The 12,851-nt window shown below is 44.1% G+C and overlaps 2 protein-coding genes across 2 annotated transcripts; one reads left to right on the top strand and one right to left on the bottom strand.

Annotated features, from left to right (window-relative positions):
• Window positions 1-249: 249 nt before the first annotated feature.
• hnrnpm (heterogeneous nuclear ribonucleoprotein M) lies at window positions 250-7,169 on the bottom strand. The gene is made up of 16 exons (XM_076153084.1): window positions 6,891-7,169; window positions 5,873-6,054; window positions 4,283-4,335; window positions 3,551-3,558; window positions 3,335-3,428; window positions 2,951-3,238; window positions 2,659-2,812; window positions 2,505-2,554; window positions 2,352-2,409; window positions 2,114-2,242; window positions 1,982-2,026; window positions 1,837-1,905; window positions 1,641-1,742; window positions 939-1,528; window positions 808-859; window positions 250-686 (listed from the first exon to the last, which is right to left on the bottom strand). Exons 1-16 carry the CDS (start codon window positions 6,980-6,982, stop codon window positions 523-525), a joined length of 2,130 nt encoding a protein of 709 aa, XP_076009199.1. The 5' UTR covers window positions 6,983-7,169; the 3' UTR covers window positions 250-522.
• Window positions 7,170-8,186: 1,017 nt separating this feature from the next.
• On the top strand, window positions 8,187-11,163 carry LOC143003113 (ras-related protein Rab-11B-like). Its single transcript, XM_076153620.1, has 5 exons — window positions 8,187-8,307; window positions 9,679-9,874; window positions 9,980-10,173; window positions 10,299-10,379; window positions 10,468-11,163. Exons 1-5 carry the CDS (start codon window positions 8,268-8,270, stop codon window positions 10,611-10,613), a joined length of 657 nt encoding a protein of 218 aa, XP_076009735.1. The 5' UTR covers window positions 8,187-8,267; the 3' UTR covers window positions 10,614-11,163.
• Window positions 11,164-12,851: the final 1,688 nt, after the last annotated feature.

Below are 12,851 nucleotides of genomic sequence, written 5' to 3'. Positions count from 1 at the left end.
ATACATACATACATATATATATATATATATATATATATATATATATACACATACACACACACACACACACACGCAAGCATATTGTGATGACATCCCAGTTATAGAGACAATACTGCTTAAGTTTCATGAGCCTTTTACATCTCCAGGCCTGTCAGTTCTTCTCCAGGTCAGTGCAGACTGTAGAGTGAAAGGTCTCACTAAAATGATTTGCATTTTTGGGATATTCTCCCAAAAAAAAAATGAAGCATGTTCCAAATGTTCAGGTTTATTTATCAAAACACCTTTGAACAAAGGCAAAGACAGTAGATGTATGACAGAAAGAAAAGAAATTAAAAATTTGGTCTCTAAAAAAGTAGAATATAAACTAAAACAACTTCACTGTTACAAACTACGAACTAAAATGACATTTGCACCGTTACAAATAGCTAACAAAGTGAATACGTAGATGGGTCATTCAGCTGATGCAGGGCATCTCCACATCGGGGTTGTAATTACATGTAAGATGTATCAAAGACAAATAATTTATGCGTTGCGATCAATCCTAACATCGATCTCTCTCCCGTTCAGCCTGTATCCATTCATGCTTCGGCAGGCGCGCTCTGCAGTCTCAGGGTTGTCAAAGCGAACCACGCCGCAGCCCTTGGACTTTCCATTCTCCATCTTGATATCAGCGTATTGAACCATTCCTGCAGAGGAGAGAGAGAGGAGTGAACATCAACTAATGCAGAAACATGTTGACAAGTGAAACGGGTACTTTTATTCACTCTTGGCTGTGAAGTGGAGCATTGAAGTAATGCGTGTTCTTACCACATGCATTGAAGGTATCTTTGAGCATCTTCCAGGTGAAATCAAAAGGCAGCTGAAAGACAAATCAATGTAAAATGAGAACACAGTTATGGAATGATTTATCACAGGACTTCTCTAGATTGAACACTTACATTTCTGACAAAGATCTGGCATCCTTTGCGGGCATTGGCTCCGCCGGCCCCAGGGCCTCCAGCTCCACCAAAGGAATTGCCTCCAAAGCCTCCGCGATCCATCTCAGCAGAACGGTCAAACTGGCCGCCAACGTTGCCTGACCCCATCCGATCCATGCCAGAGCCCATGCGGTCCAGGTTTCCAGAGGAGAAGCGATCCAGATTTCCAGATGAGCCCATGCGGTCAAAGTTGGTAGCCATTCTGTCGATCCCGGTGTTGCCCATGCGATCCATACCCATAGAGGAGCCAAAGTCCAGAACAGTGCTCATGCGATCCAGACCAGATGGGCCCAAGCGGTCAAACCCAGTTTGACCAATGCGATCCATGCTGGTGCTCATACGGTCCAGGCCCGGTCCGAGCCTGTCCATACTGGGCCCCAGACGATCCATTCCTGAGCCCATGCGATCAAAGCCAGAACCAAGTCTGTCCAGGTCAGACACTCTGTCCATCCTGTCCATGCCTGACATGCGATCCATGCCCGACATGCGATCCATGCTGCCTCCCAGGTGTTCCATTCCAGAGTTCATGCGGTCCATACCAAGAGAGTTTCCTGTACAATTCAACGATAAACAAAGGGTTACATCAGCAGCCTAGACCGTTGTGGCTGTCGGATCGTATTTGAGGCACAGGAGAGCCGACAAACAAAATCCCAAAATACTAACCCATTCCTCTTTCAAAGGAGTCTCCAAAATTATTGCGAGACATTCCCATTTCATTTCGCCCAAACTCCCTGTCAAAAGCACCACCAATCCCACGGTCCATCTCTGACAATGCAAGAGATGAAACCATTAGAAACATCCAGCAAAACGTGAAAATGCTCCACGCCTGCTTTGGAATCCTGTACCCCATTGTCCTTACCGTTCATTCTGCCCATTCCAGTGGAGCCAAAACGATCCATGTTGTTCATCCCTCCAAAGTTTTCCATTCCTTACAGAGGAGAAGTAAACATTAACTTGGGCCAGAGCAAGAAGGTGATGACACCAGAAAGAGAGATTGTACCTACCTCCCATTCGACCGCCCATGTTGCCGAAACCCATTCCATCCATTCCTGCAAGTACAAAGAGTAACGATTAGTCACCGACACCGACTAGACCAACGTCTTATACTCAATGGTTTACAAAAAAACGACGTGTACCTCCAGGACCCATGTTGCCCATCCCTTGGCTTCCACCTCCACCACCACCGCCGCCTCCTCTGTTGAGTTGGGTAGCATCAATGGGCTGGCCACCGGGCCCCAAGCCCAGACCAATACCACTCAGGCCACCTGGGAGAGAAAGAGGTACAAATAATAAGGTGTCGGTGTCCAAACATGAAATAACTTGTCCCCAGAGAGACGACCATTTACAGCAGTGAAGGCAGGTTTATATACTTACGGGGAAGAGCAGAAGGTCTCTCAGGTTGTCCCAAATCTTTAGGCAGAGACTTCTCATCCTGAAAAAGCATAAAAAAGTATTTAAAGAAAAGAATTTAAACAATGGCCATAGATCATGAAGGGCCACTCATAAGGTGGGATTTAGACCACTTACCAGTTTGACGTGCATGACCCTGTTGAACAGCAGCTGTCCATTAAACATAGCTGGGAATCATTAAGGAAAGCTACCAGAGACACAATGTAACGATTCTGTATCTATAAACATACAGGTAACATGTAATAATCCATTTATCATTTTGAAAGGATACAGACAGCTTGGACTGCTTCGATGGGCATGTCAAAGGTCACGGTGCCCATGCCTCTGCTCTTGCCATCCTTGTCCTCCAAGATGTCAGTCCTCACCACCATGCCAGCCATGCTGAACACTTCCTTCAGCTTTTTCCATCCCACTTTGTAGTCCAGCTGAAGCCACATGGAAAGATAAATGAAACACCTTTTCGTATGCATATGTATATTCCACACCGCAAGTAAACGGCTTCATCGGTCTTGTAGTTTCTGTGCTACAAATGGAAAAAATATCTAAAAACTACGGTTACTTACATTAGCCACAAAAACAGTGCTGCCGATCCGGCCAGCCTGCAGGCCGTGGATGATCTCACTGGGGATGTTGGGGTTGTTCATCAGACTGGGGGGGATATTGACTGGGGGGACATTTGGTCCTGGGCCCATGCGCTCCATACCACCCATGCGCTCCATGCCACCCATTCCTCCCATGCCGCCCATGGCACCCATTCCTCCCATGCCACCCATGCCTCCATGGGCACCTGGGGGTCCTCCACCGCCATGTCCTTTGTTCATTTCCCTCTGGGCAATCACACCATCGGGGTCCTGGGGAAAAAAAATTCACAACAGAAATATGAGTTTTGGATGTAAACAAACAAAATGACCTCAGGGTCTTGGTAACACTTCTCACTGTGACCTTACCTCTTTGACCTTTAGTGGCCGACCATTCAAGTTGTGCTTGTTGACCTTCTCCACCGCTTTCTTCATCAACTCTTCAGTTCTAAACTCAACAACACTGAAAGCGAGAAACACATTGGAGAATACAGAAATGTAAATCTGCAATACTTTCCATCAGTCAGTCAATAAGGGCAGAAACAAACCAAACAATTGGGAATGAAGTATTGGAAAACTACTTACGCACAACCCTTCGTTGATTGAAGACAACACAACAGGCCGGACCAAAGGAGAAAAATAAGTTCAAATTACTAAAAGCCATGGGCTCAACAAGATGGAGGTTTAAGTTGGCACAAAAACCAAGCAAAGCACAAAATGTCATGCAATCAATTATCAATATTTCAACAACACATCAGACTCACTTTTTAGACCTGTAAGGCCAATAACGTTTAAAACCTAAGATTTCACATCACCAACAGACACCATTACATCGCAGGCAGGTTTGGATAATATTAAGCATTTCCCAATATCCAAACTCAGAAAATCCACATTGATACAGGATTTCCCACTACTAAGATATTGGACGTAGATGAAATAACGGCAATTCTACGACATGAATTATTCTTAACCACCATCTGACAGCCTTGTTGCAACCTCTTGCAAAGTAGACCTCATATTAGAGTTCGTAAAGAGCAAATCCAACAACCAAAGAGGACATTGGCAGCTACTGCAACCCCACAGGATTGGCTACAGAGAAACTTGAAATCCTGATTATAAAGCATCGGACCATTGGGATGACCTGAGTGCCACAGACGACACCAAATAGACCACTCCTCTGGCATGTCAACCACCTGACACATCGCTTTTCTGAATCTGAACAATCCCCAACAGTGAAAAATAAAAGAAACCAAAGCTGACAAACACAAGTTTGTCTAGGACTATTTAGATGTTTTATTTGTATGTATTTGCACTTACCCTCGATTTTCCTTCTGCGTCCATTAAGTGTTCCACGTACGTTACCTCACCCACTACAAATCAGATTCCAGAGACGACACACACCAAGGGGAGAGAAGCCGAGAGAACAATGGGGGTTTAGAGCAGAAACACAAGCAGGACGGCCGGTGACAGCGGGCTCAGACTGCCAGTCCCGAGCCTTCCCCCAGCACCTCAGCTGCAGCACAATATGGTACAGGTCTACAAAAAGCAAGCTTGTGTCTTTTTAGAAATGAAGACTTCTTAGCCCGACCTTGTTGGAATTATCCCGAAACACCATGAAAAATAGACTGAGGAAAACAACATTTTGAATCGCTATCAACCGTCCTATTTGGATATAGTGCCGGAAAGACCACCTTCTACACCAGGATAACGGACCAAATGACATTTTCAAGTCTTCCAAGCCCATTCAGTGCCTCAGCCGATTTCATTGCAGCCCTGCTTATACTTTCGCAAATATCGCCTTTTACCCCTCAAGTTACTGCATCAAAACATTTGAACAACAACCGAGCCTTAGAGGAAACCTACACTTAAAATATCCATAATCAAAGTGACCGCAAATGTCTAAAGGGACAGAATTCGTTATCTACCAAAATCTGTTCGTTGAGCGGACCTGGACTTGAAACACACAAAATCTGAATTTTTGACTCACTATGGACTACAGCAAAGCCTTAAGTTCAGATCACGTCTGTTCAACAAAATGGGCATCAGTGACCAAACCTCTGGAGGCAAGGACGGGGCATAAGAAGCTGCTTTGTTTTGTAGACCTGTACCCCAAAGAAATCCCCCACGCACATCTGTCAATGGCACAACATGGACATCTGCTGTGAAAACATTTGCGTGTCAAGGTCACACCTAAAAAAAGAAAATGCAATTTAACTCCACAGTAAGTACAACACGAATGCCATGTAACCCTCCTGAAGAAATGATTGATAGCCTCTTAATAATGCAGACACCTGTTTAGAACATTGTGTCTGATGCACCATATCAGAGTCCCTTTACTAAACAAGTACTTTCCCACTATGTGAATAACTCACATATTTAACTTCCATATTGAACATGAGTGGAGAGAGACAGCCATGGTTGAAATTCATGTTGTGCTGCACAACAAGGTCATTCTCATACACATTTTGATCAACAAATTAATTGTTTACGCTCAGGCTTTAAGTGTAAATGAATGTGACTAATATGCCTCAACTTAACAGCAATTACACTGTCGGTTTTTCATATAAAACTAAATTGCACCTCACCCGTGATCCCAAACGATTGGATTTTCGCATCGGCGGAACATGTTTACACATGTGCAACATCAGCAAGAACCGCATGGACACTTTTGCCAATTCTGCAGCAGCACAGTTAGTTGGCTGGACATGCAACTGCCCATGAAGAGGGACCTCTTCCAAAACTTTTATTCAGACCGACTCCCAGTCAACACCCTGTACAACTTGAATCCCTGACCAAATCCCCACAATCAATAAGAGCCACAGGGGTCAAACAAAATGACCCCTTGCTACTGCATCTTTTGGAATGCCCAAAGTGGACTCAGCTGATCTTCTTATCCAGACGCCTTACCTTTCTCTTTCATCAGGTCTTTAAGGGCTTGCCACTTCACGTCATAGGGGATATTGCTGACAAACACGCTGTATCTCTTGTTGACGTTTCCATAGGGCTCGAATCGTCCGCCGCCACCTCTCTTCGGGGGCCTCTCCTTTCTGCTGGCGGCAGGCTCGTGCTTGGCTTTTCCATTCATCTCTCTGTACATGTACATAAAAAAACTCCTGATTTAGTCTCCAGGGTTTCAAAATACTACATGGAAACAGTCATACACATTTAAGGTTAAAATCGAGCGCCATTTACGCCGAAAACGTATTCAAAAACCAGATTGCATCTGACAAGAATTTGAGACTTGCGTAATGCAGTGCAGTTCTCAGTTAAAAAAAAAAAAGTACACTGCTACTGTACCGATGGTGTCCCGACAACCCGAAGCGCCAAAAGGATGTAGAAATACCAAATTCATAGTCAAAAATTATACACAAAGGGCCCCACAAACCGGTGGAAAATGTGCAATCTATATTGATCAGTACAGTTAAAGTATCTGTTTCATACTTTACTCTATACATTACTTCTTAGTAATGGGAAAGTATCCACTTTCATAACCTGGAGTGGTGGCGGGGGGGGGGTATAGTACTGCAAATGCGCGCTTCTATGCAACTTGGGCCAGTTTGTTCGTCGCCTAGCTACAGACAAACACAAATAGTTCGCAAGGCTCGGCGCAAAAATGTAGACTATCGGTACATTTTAAATTAAAAGCAAGCGGGAAAGCCATTTCTAAGTGGAGATTAGTGCAACAAGCAAGATGTCGCCCCAGTAAATAGACGGGCCCCGTTACCACGCGCCATTTCGGTACACGCGCATGTTTTCCCATCTCCATTACGAAATGAAGTCATCATGAGCGCGCGAGAAGTACAGTGATGTAACAGAGTTTAAGCTACTATCAAGCGTCAGCCACATTACAAAAAGACGAATCTGCGTGGATCACCGTGGCTAAATAGCAATAGCATGAGCTAACAAAGAAACATGGAGTCCTTACCCCTGCTGCTGCTGCTGTTGCGGCGGCGGTTGCTGCTGCTGCTGCTGCGGGCCTGCTTTCTCCGTAGCGGTCTCGGCCTGTTCGGTGGACATTTTGCTGATGCTGTTTATCGTCTTACTATATTAAAATTGCGTTGACGAGTCCTGTTTCGGTTCTCGTCGCCGGTCGTGTCGTGTTTTTAACGAAATAAGCTCCGTTGAGTGCAAAACGACAACTCGAAAAGTTCAAACAGGTCGCATCAGTTGCAGACGGCAACGGAAATGGCGGAGATGGAGGCGTGTTTCTACTTATCCTGCCGGCGCCGTCCAGCCGCAAAGGATGCTGGGAGATTAAGTACTACAAAACGCTGGGAAGGGAAGTTGCTCCATCAGGCGGTTTACCTTTCAAAATAAAGGAACATAGAGGAACATCACTGCGAATAATTCCTGAGAGGAATAGAATACAGACAGGAAAGTTACTCCTCACAGTATTTAAAATATTTACGCAATCACAACAATGTTTGTTTGTGTTTGTGTTTGTGTATTGTTCTATTTTCCATTAATATATACTGTATGTGTGCCCAGACATTAATGTAAAACGCACTTTAAATAAAACTTAATTTATTCGATTTCTGTTGATTGAATATAATCTGTGATCAGTTTAAACTAAGGATTATTCTGGTGTTGATTGCAGTTCTGGTCGCGTGAAGCGACAACTATCTGCCTTCAAGCGATTTGTTGCGTTGGTAAAGAATATCCTCGGGGAAATCGATAGGATTTGTTGCCGGTCTCAAATGTGACAGACAAGATCCTGCAGTCATAGTCACGCCATTCTCCATATGACGTTATTGGTCAACAGGCGGTGCTTTATCTGTCACTAACCGTGTGTCTTAAGTTACCACAAGGACACACCGACACACGTCGTTAAGTGCACATATATACTGAACTACACACTTTATTCACAATAAAATGGGTATAAAAATGATTTCTTCCTCCCTATTATCTCGTTAACTACATAGTAGTTATAGTGACTGAATGTCTCATTTTGATAGCATTACATGATGTTTAAGTTTCTATTTTTGCATTTGGAAGATACATTGAATACTAATTCTATTAAACATGTTTTATAGCTGAGAAATTATTATTATTATTATTATTAATTTATTTATTTCATTTCATTTTTTTTGGAGGGGATTGTTTAAAATTGTGTTATCGTGTTAACACATTATTATTTTTATTATAATTTTTATTATTATTATTATTATTATTATTATTATTATTATTCCCTCCGTGAGCCCCTCCCTCTCTGCTTCCTGCGCACCGTCCTGTTCGCGCAGCCTGCAGCGCGCTGGCTCCAGTGTATTCCGTCATCACCGCAGTGTGACAGACAGTTGAAATCATGGGGAACAGAGACGATGAATACGATTTCCTGTTCAAAGGTAAGACGAGCAGAAACACACTGTAAGTCGCGTTTGTATCATTGTCTCCATGACGCTTGCGTGTACCGCGTAGCCACATGCTAGCTGTTTCCCTCAGGGATCAGCTGCTGTTTGGCAGCTAACCTCAGCTAGCCGAGCCGCCGTCTCTGCTAGCGCGTCTGCTCGCGTGTTTTCACTTCTAATCAATCCCGTGTTACTTTGATTTAGTCACATTGTTCGTGGTGTTGGCTTTACTGTGAAACAAATGTATAAAAACATCAAATTCACTGTCAATCCAAGTAAAGGGCGTTAGCGCTGCAAGCTAACGGGCGGAGCGATTACTTTGGCAAGAATGGAATTGAACTTTATTGACTTCGAAGATCAGTTTTAATGCAGGAAACGGCACAAAATACAACACAGTATTAAGAAACTACTCTACCTACTTCTAAGGCTGATTGTATGTCAATGTATAATTTGAGCTAATGTAATAGGAAAAAGAGTTCCTCGTTGTGGATGAGGGAAACTCAGGTTTCATGTAAATCCTATTATGGGTTTAAAGGATAAACACATTAAATAAAGCAAAGCTAACTACATCAACTGTTAAACAGCAGCTTTGATACAGCCACACTAAAAGTCTGGAGTTCTCTTATCCAACATTACTGAGCGTTTCTCCACATTCACAGCATCAGACTGGTGAGCTAAATGAACCCGGCATGTCCCTTTATCGCTAACCCTTGACTGATCCATTAACATGGCAGATGGGTGTCTACCGCATAAACAGAGCAGTAAACAGTGTCAATAGTGATGACTGAGCTGGAGTAACAGGAAAAAGAGGCCTGGAGAAACTGTTGAGTCAGATTTCCCACTGAGCAGGTCGCTGGCTGCTTCCTCCTGTGGGGTCAAAGGCCCAGGAGATTTCCTTTGTACACATTCGCAATGACTTTCACCAGCGACACAGTGGATCTATAGAAGAAGCAGATAACAATTCTTCCACTGACACCCAAAGATCAGAATGCAACACACAACTACAACACAGCAGCCTTTTTTCCCATCAGGGCCCCTGACTCTCTTCTGAGTCACACAGAGAGCAGGAAAGTCTCATGGTGCCTTCAAGTGTGTCACATAAACCATGTTCATTAGAATACTTTGCTCCTTTGTACTCATGACTCTCTTAGTTGGAGTAAATGTAAGAGACCGAAGAAGTCAGTTGCTGTTGTTGTGTTTTGTTTTCACATTCCTAAGTACAATTTAAGAATTCTACACAATTTCTGAAAGGGAAACATACCAACATTCACTGCGTTTGTCCATCATCTACGACTTACAAGTGCAATTTGAACACAGCAAACCAGTGAGTGTGTTTTTCTTTACATCCTCTTTGTCTCTTGGTTCTAGTTGTACTAATAGGAGACTCTGGAGTGGGGAAGAGTAACCTGCTGTCCCGTTTCACAAGGAATGAGTTCAACTTAGAGAGTAAGAGCACCATCGGAGTGGAGTTTGCCACCCGCAGCATCCAGGTTGACGGCAAGACCATAAAGGCTCAGATCTGGGACACGGCGGGACAGGAGCGATACAGAGCCATCACCTCAGCGTGAGTGTGTCTGTGTTGTCTTTGTATGTAAAGTTGTGTGTGTTTGTGTGTGTTTAAATGCAAATCCCACAGACTAAACAGTACCGTCCTCTCTGCTGTCTCCAGGTATTATAGGGGCGCGGTCGGTGCTCTTCTAGTTTACGACATCGCCAAACACCTGACGTATGAGAATGTGGAGCGCTGGCTGAAGGAGCTGAGGGACCACGCCGACAACAACATCGTCATCATGCTGGTGGGCAACAAGAGCGACCTGCGCCACCTCCGGGCCGTGCCCACCGACGAGGCCCGGGCCTTCTCAGGTAAATCACTACGGCGTGTCGCTGTGGAGAGAGGGGGAGAGAGAGAGCGACAACGATGAAGAGCAGAGACTCGCAGTGTGAAACATGCCGATAAGAAACGTATCATATCTTTGTCCCCACCTCAGAAAAGAACACACTCTCCTTTATCGAGACGTCAGCGTTGGATTCCACGAATGTAGAAGAGGCATTCAAAAACATTTTAACAGGTAATGTTAAACACACACAACGCACAGCAATCATACATCCAGTGTTTTGGCCGAATCAAATCATCCATGTGTTTGTGTCATCCCACAGAAATCTATCGTATCGTCTCTCAGAAGCAGATAGCGGACCGATCTGCACACGATGAGTCTCCAGGCAACAATGTAGTGGACATCAGCGTCCCCCCCACCACAGACGGGCAGAAGGGCAACAAACTGCAGTGTTGCCAAAGCCTGTGACACTCGTCCCATCAGTGACACTCGTCCTCCCCTCAGCGATGTTCTCCCTCCCCCCTGCACACACACACACACACTCGTACACACACTAACACTTCACCTGTGCACTTTTAGTTCCCATAGCTCCGCTCATGGCCGAATCTCCTCACTCCCGTCTTCTTTCTTTCTCTTTTCTTTTGTACTTAAACTCACTCCCGCTCTTCTCTTCTGCCCTTGAAGAAAACTTAAAGAAGTCACTCTGTTAGTGGAGTCACTCGTGAAGCGGACGTGAAGGTTTCTGCACTGCAGGAACGAGGCACTTGAAGCCTGGGAAGGTTGAACATTTCAATGGTTACCACTAGAGGGCGCTGCATAAATATACTACAGGCAGTTTCTCCACCAGGTGAAGCAGTATTAATGAAAGTATTGTTCTGACTTCCTTCATACAGCCGTTAAGGTGTCATGCCAAACTATCTGCCGTATGTATTTATTGAAATATATTTGGCTCAATCTGTCATTGTTTTGCTTTCAGTTTAAGAACTGTGAAAATTTACAATAAAACCCTTTGACTAAAGTCGTGTGTTCAATTTATACATGTTAAAGTGTCTGAATGGCGCGCGCGCACACACACGCACACGCGCACACGCGCACGCACACGCGCACACACACGCGCACGCGCACGCGCACACACACACACACACACACACACACACACACACACACACACACACACACACACACACACACACACACACACACACACACACACACACACACACACACACACACACACACACACACACACACACACACACACACACACACACACAGAGAGAGAAAACGATCCCAATTCTGTAAACACGGACGTAAATAAGATGACACACACTTTATCCTGGTGATTTATTTGCTTTGCAAACAAATCTTGTCTGATTGCCAATACCACAGTCTGGTAAGCATTTTCTTTTTTTTCTCCACTGCACACAATAAAAACAGCATAGTATTTAAAAATGTGAATATTGCAAACATAACTTACAAAAGCTATACATGAACAAAGCCAGCCCAAAAAGAGCGGGACCATTCAAAGGGTTAAAAGACTGAAACGCGTGATACAAGACAGCACAAGATTCATGTTGTTCTCTGGGACAACAACATGACTTTAAAATCCTTTTAGAATCTTCAGGAAAGTAATGATTAGAAGTACGTTATGGTAAACCTTAAATACTTTGGAGATAAGAGGATCTATATTCAAATAGATCGGATTACACTGATATGAGTAAGCAGGTCTGCAGTGTCACCATCCTGCCTGCACAAGTCACCACTTCTGCATTCATTTTCTATTGTTGTTATTGATTTACTGGCTTAAGTGTTCATAACAAATTAGAGCTCCAGTAAATCCCAATACTCCTGGTCGTAAACACACAAACGGTAAATACAAAGTTGGCCACATGATTGATAAAGTCACGAGGCAGACGAGCCCCCCGGCTGCAGCTCAGTATGGCAGCGCCCAATCCTTACTTTGTGTTTGTTTGAAACTGATCTCAGAACAAACAGTCAACGTGGGCAGTATGTGGGTTAACACAGCAGGAGCTAACGTGGCCATCTGCTCTGTGAGAGGAGACCAACGGAGAGAGAGAAAGAGAGAGAGAGAGAAGAAGAAGGAGGGAGAGAATGTTCCTTTTACATCCACCGGTCACGGTTACTTCCACATTGTCAGCAGTCAAACAGGTCGACAGAAATGTAAACACCATGATTGCTCTTCTACAGAAACACCCATATGACTCACGGTAATATCCCAACCAACAGCACGAATGAGACACATTGCGTTCCACCGTCACAGCAGCCTGAAGAAGCCACAAGCCCACACACCAATGACCACTACATGTGCACATTAACTACTACTACTACTGAAGTTCTGCTCACAGGATGGGTTCAGAGTGGCGAAGGAGGGGAGATGATGGACTACAACTGGCCCAACTAATCATAATATCAGACAAATGTATCGGTCAAGCAGGATTGTAATAAAGAATGTTATGTTTGAGAAAAAAATGAATGAAACAGTTGTGCATAAAACCCAGACTTCTGGCAACTGAAACGAAGAAGAAATCCTATGAAAAATGGTTCCATGACATTCTGATGAGCAATTATGAAAAATGTAAAAGAAAAAGAAAAAGTCGCCACTCTGTTGACAAGAGATAAACCTGAAACAAAGTCCAACTCACAACAACAGGCAACAAGACGAGAGCCGATACTGAAAACTGAAAG

The sequence above is a fragment of the Genypterus blacodes genome, unplaced genomic scaffold, assembly GCF_046128005.1.
Source record: "Genypterus blacodes isolate CSIRO-AG114 ecotype Tasmania unplaced genomic scaffold, CSIRO-AGI_Gbla_v1 ptg000058l_1, whole genome shotgun sequence".
NCBI lineage: Eukaryota > Metazoa > Chordata > Actinopteri > Ophidiiformes > Ophidiidae > Genypterus > Genypterus blacodes.
This window is presented reverse-complemented; position numbering and strand designations above follow the sequence as displayed.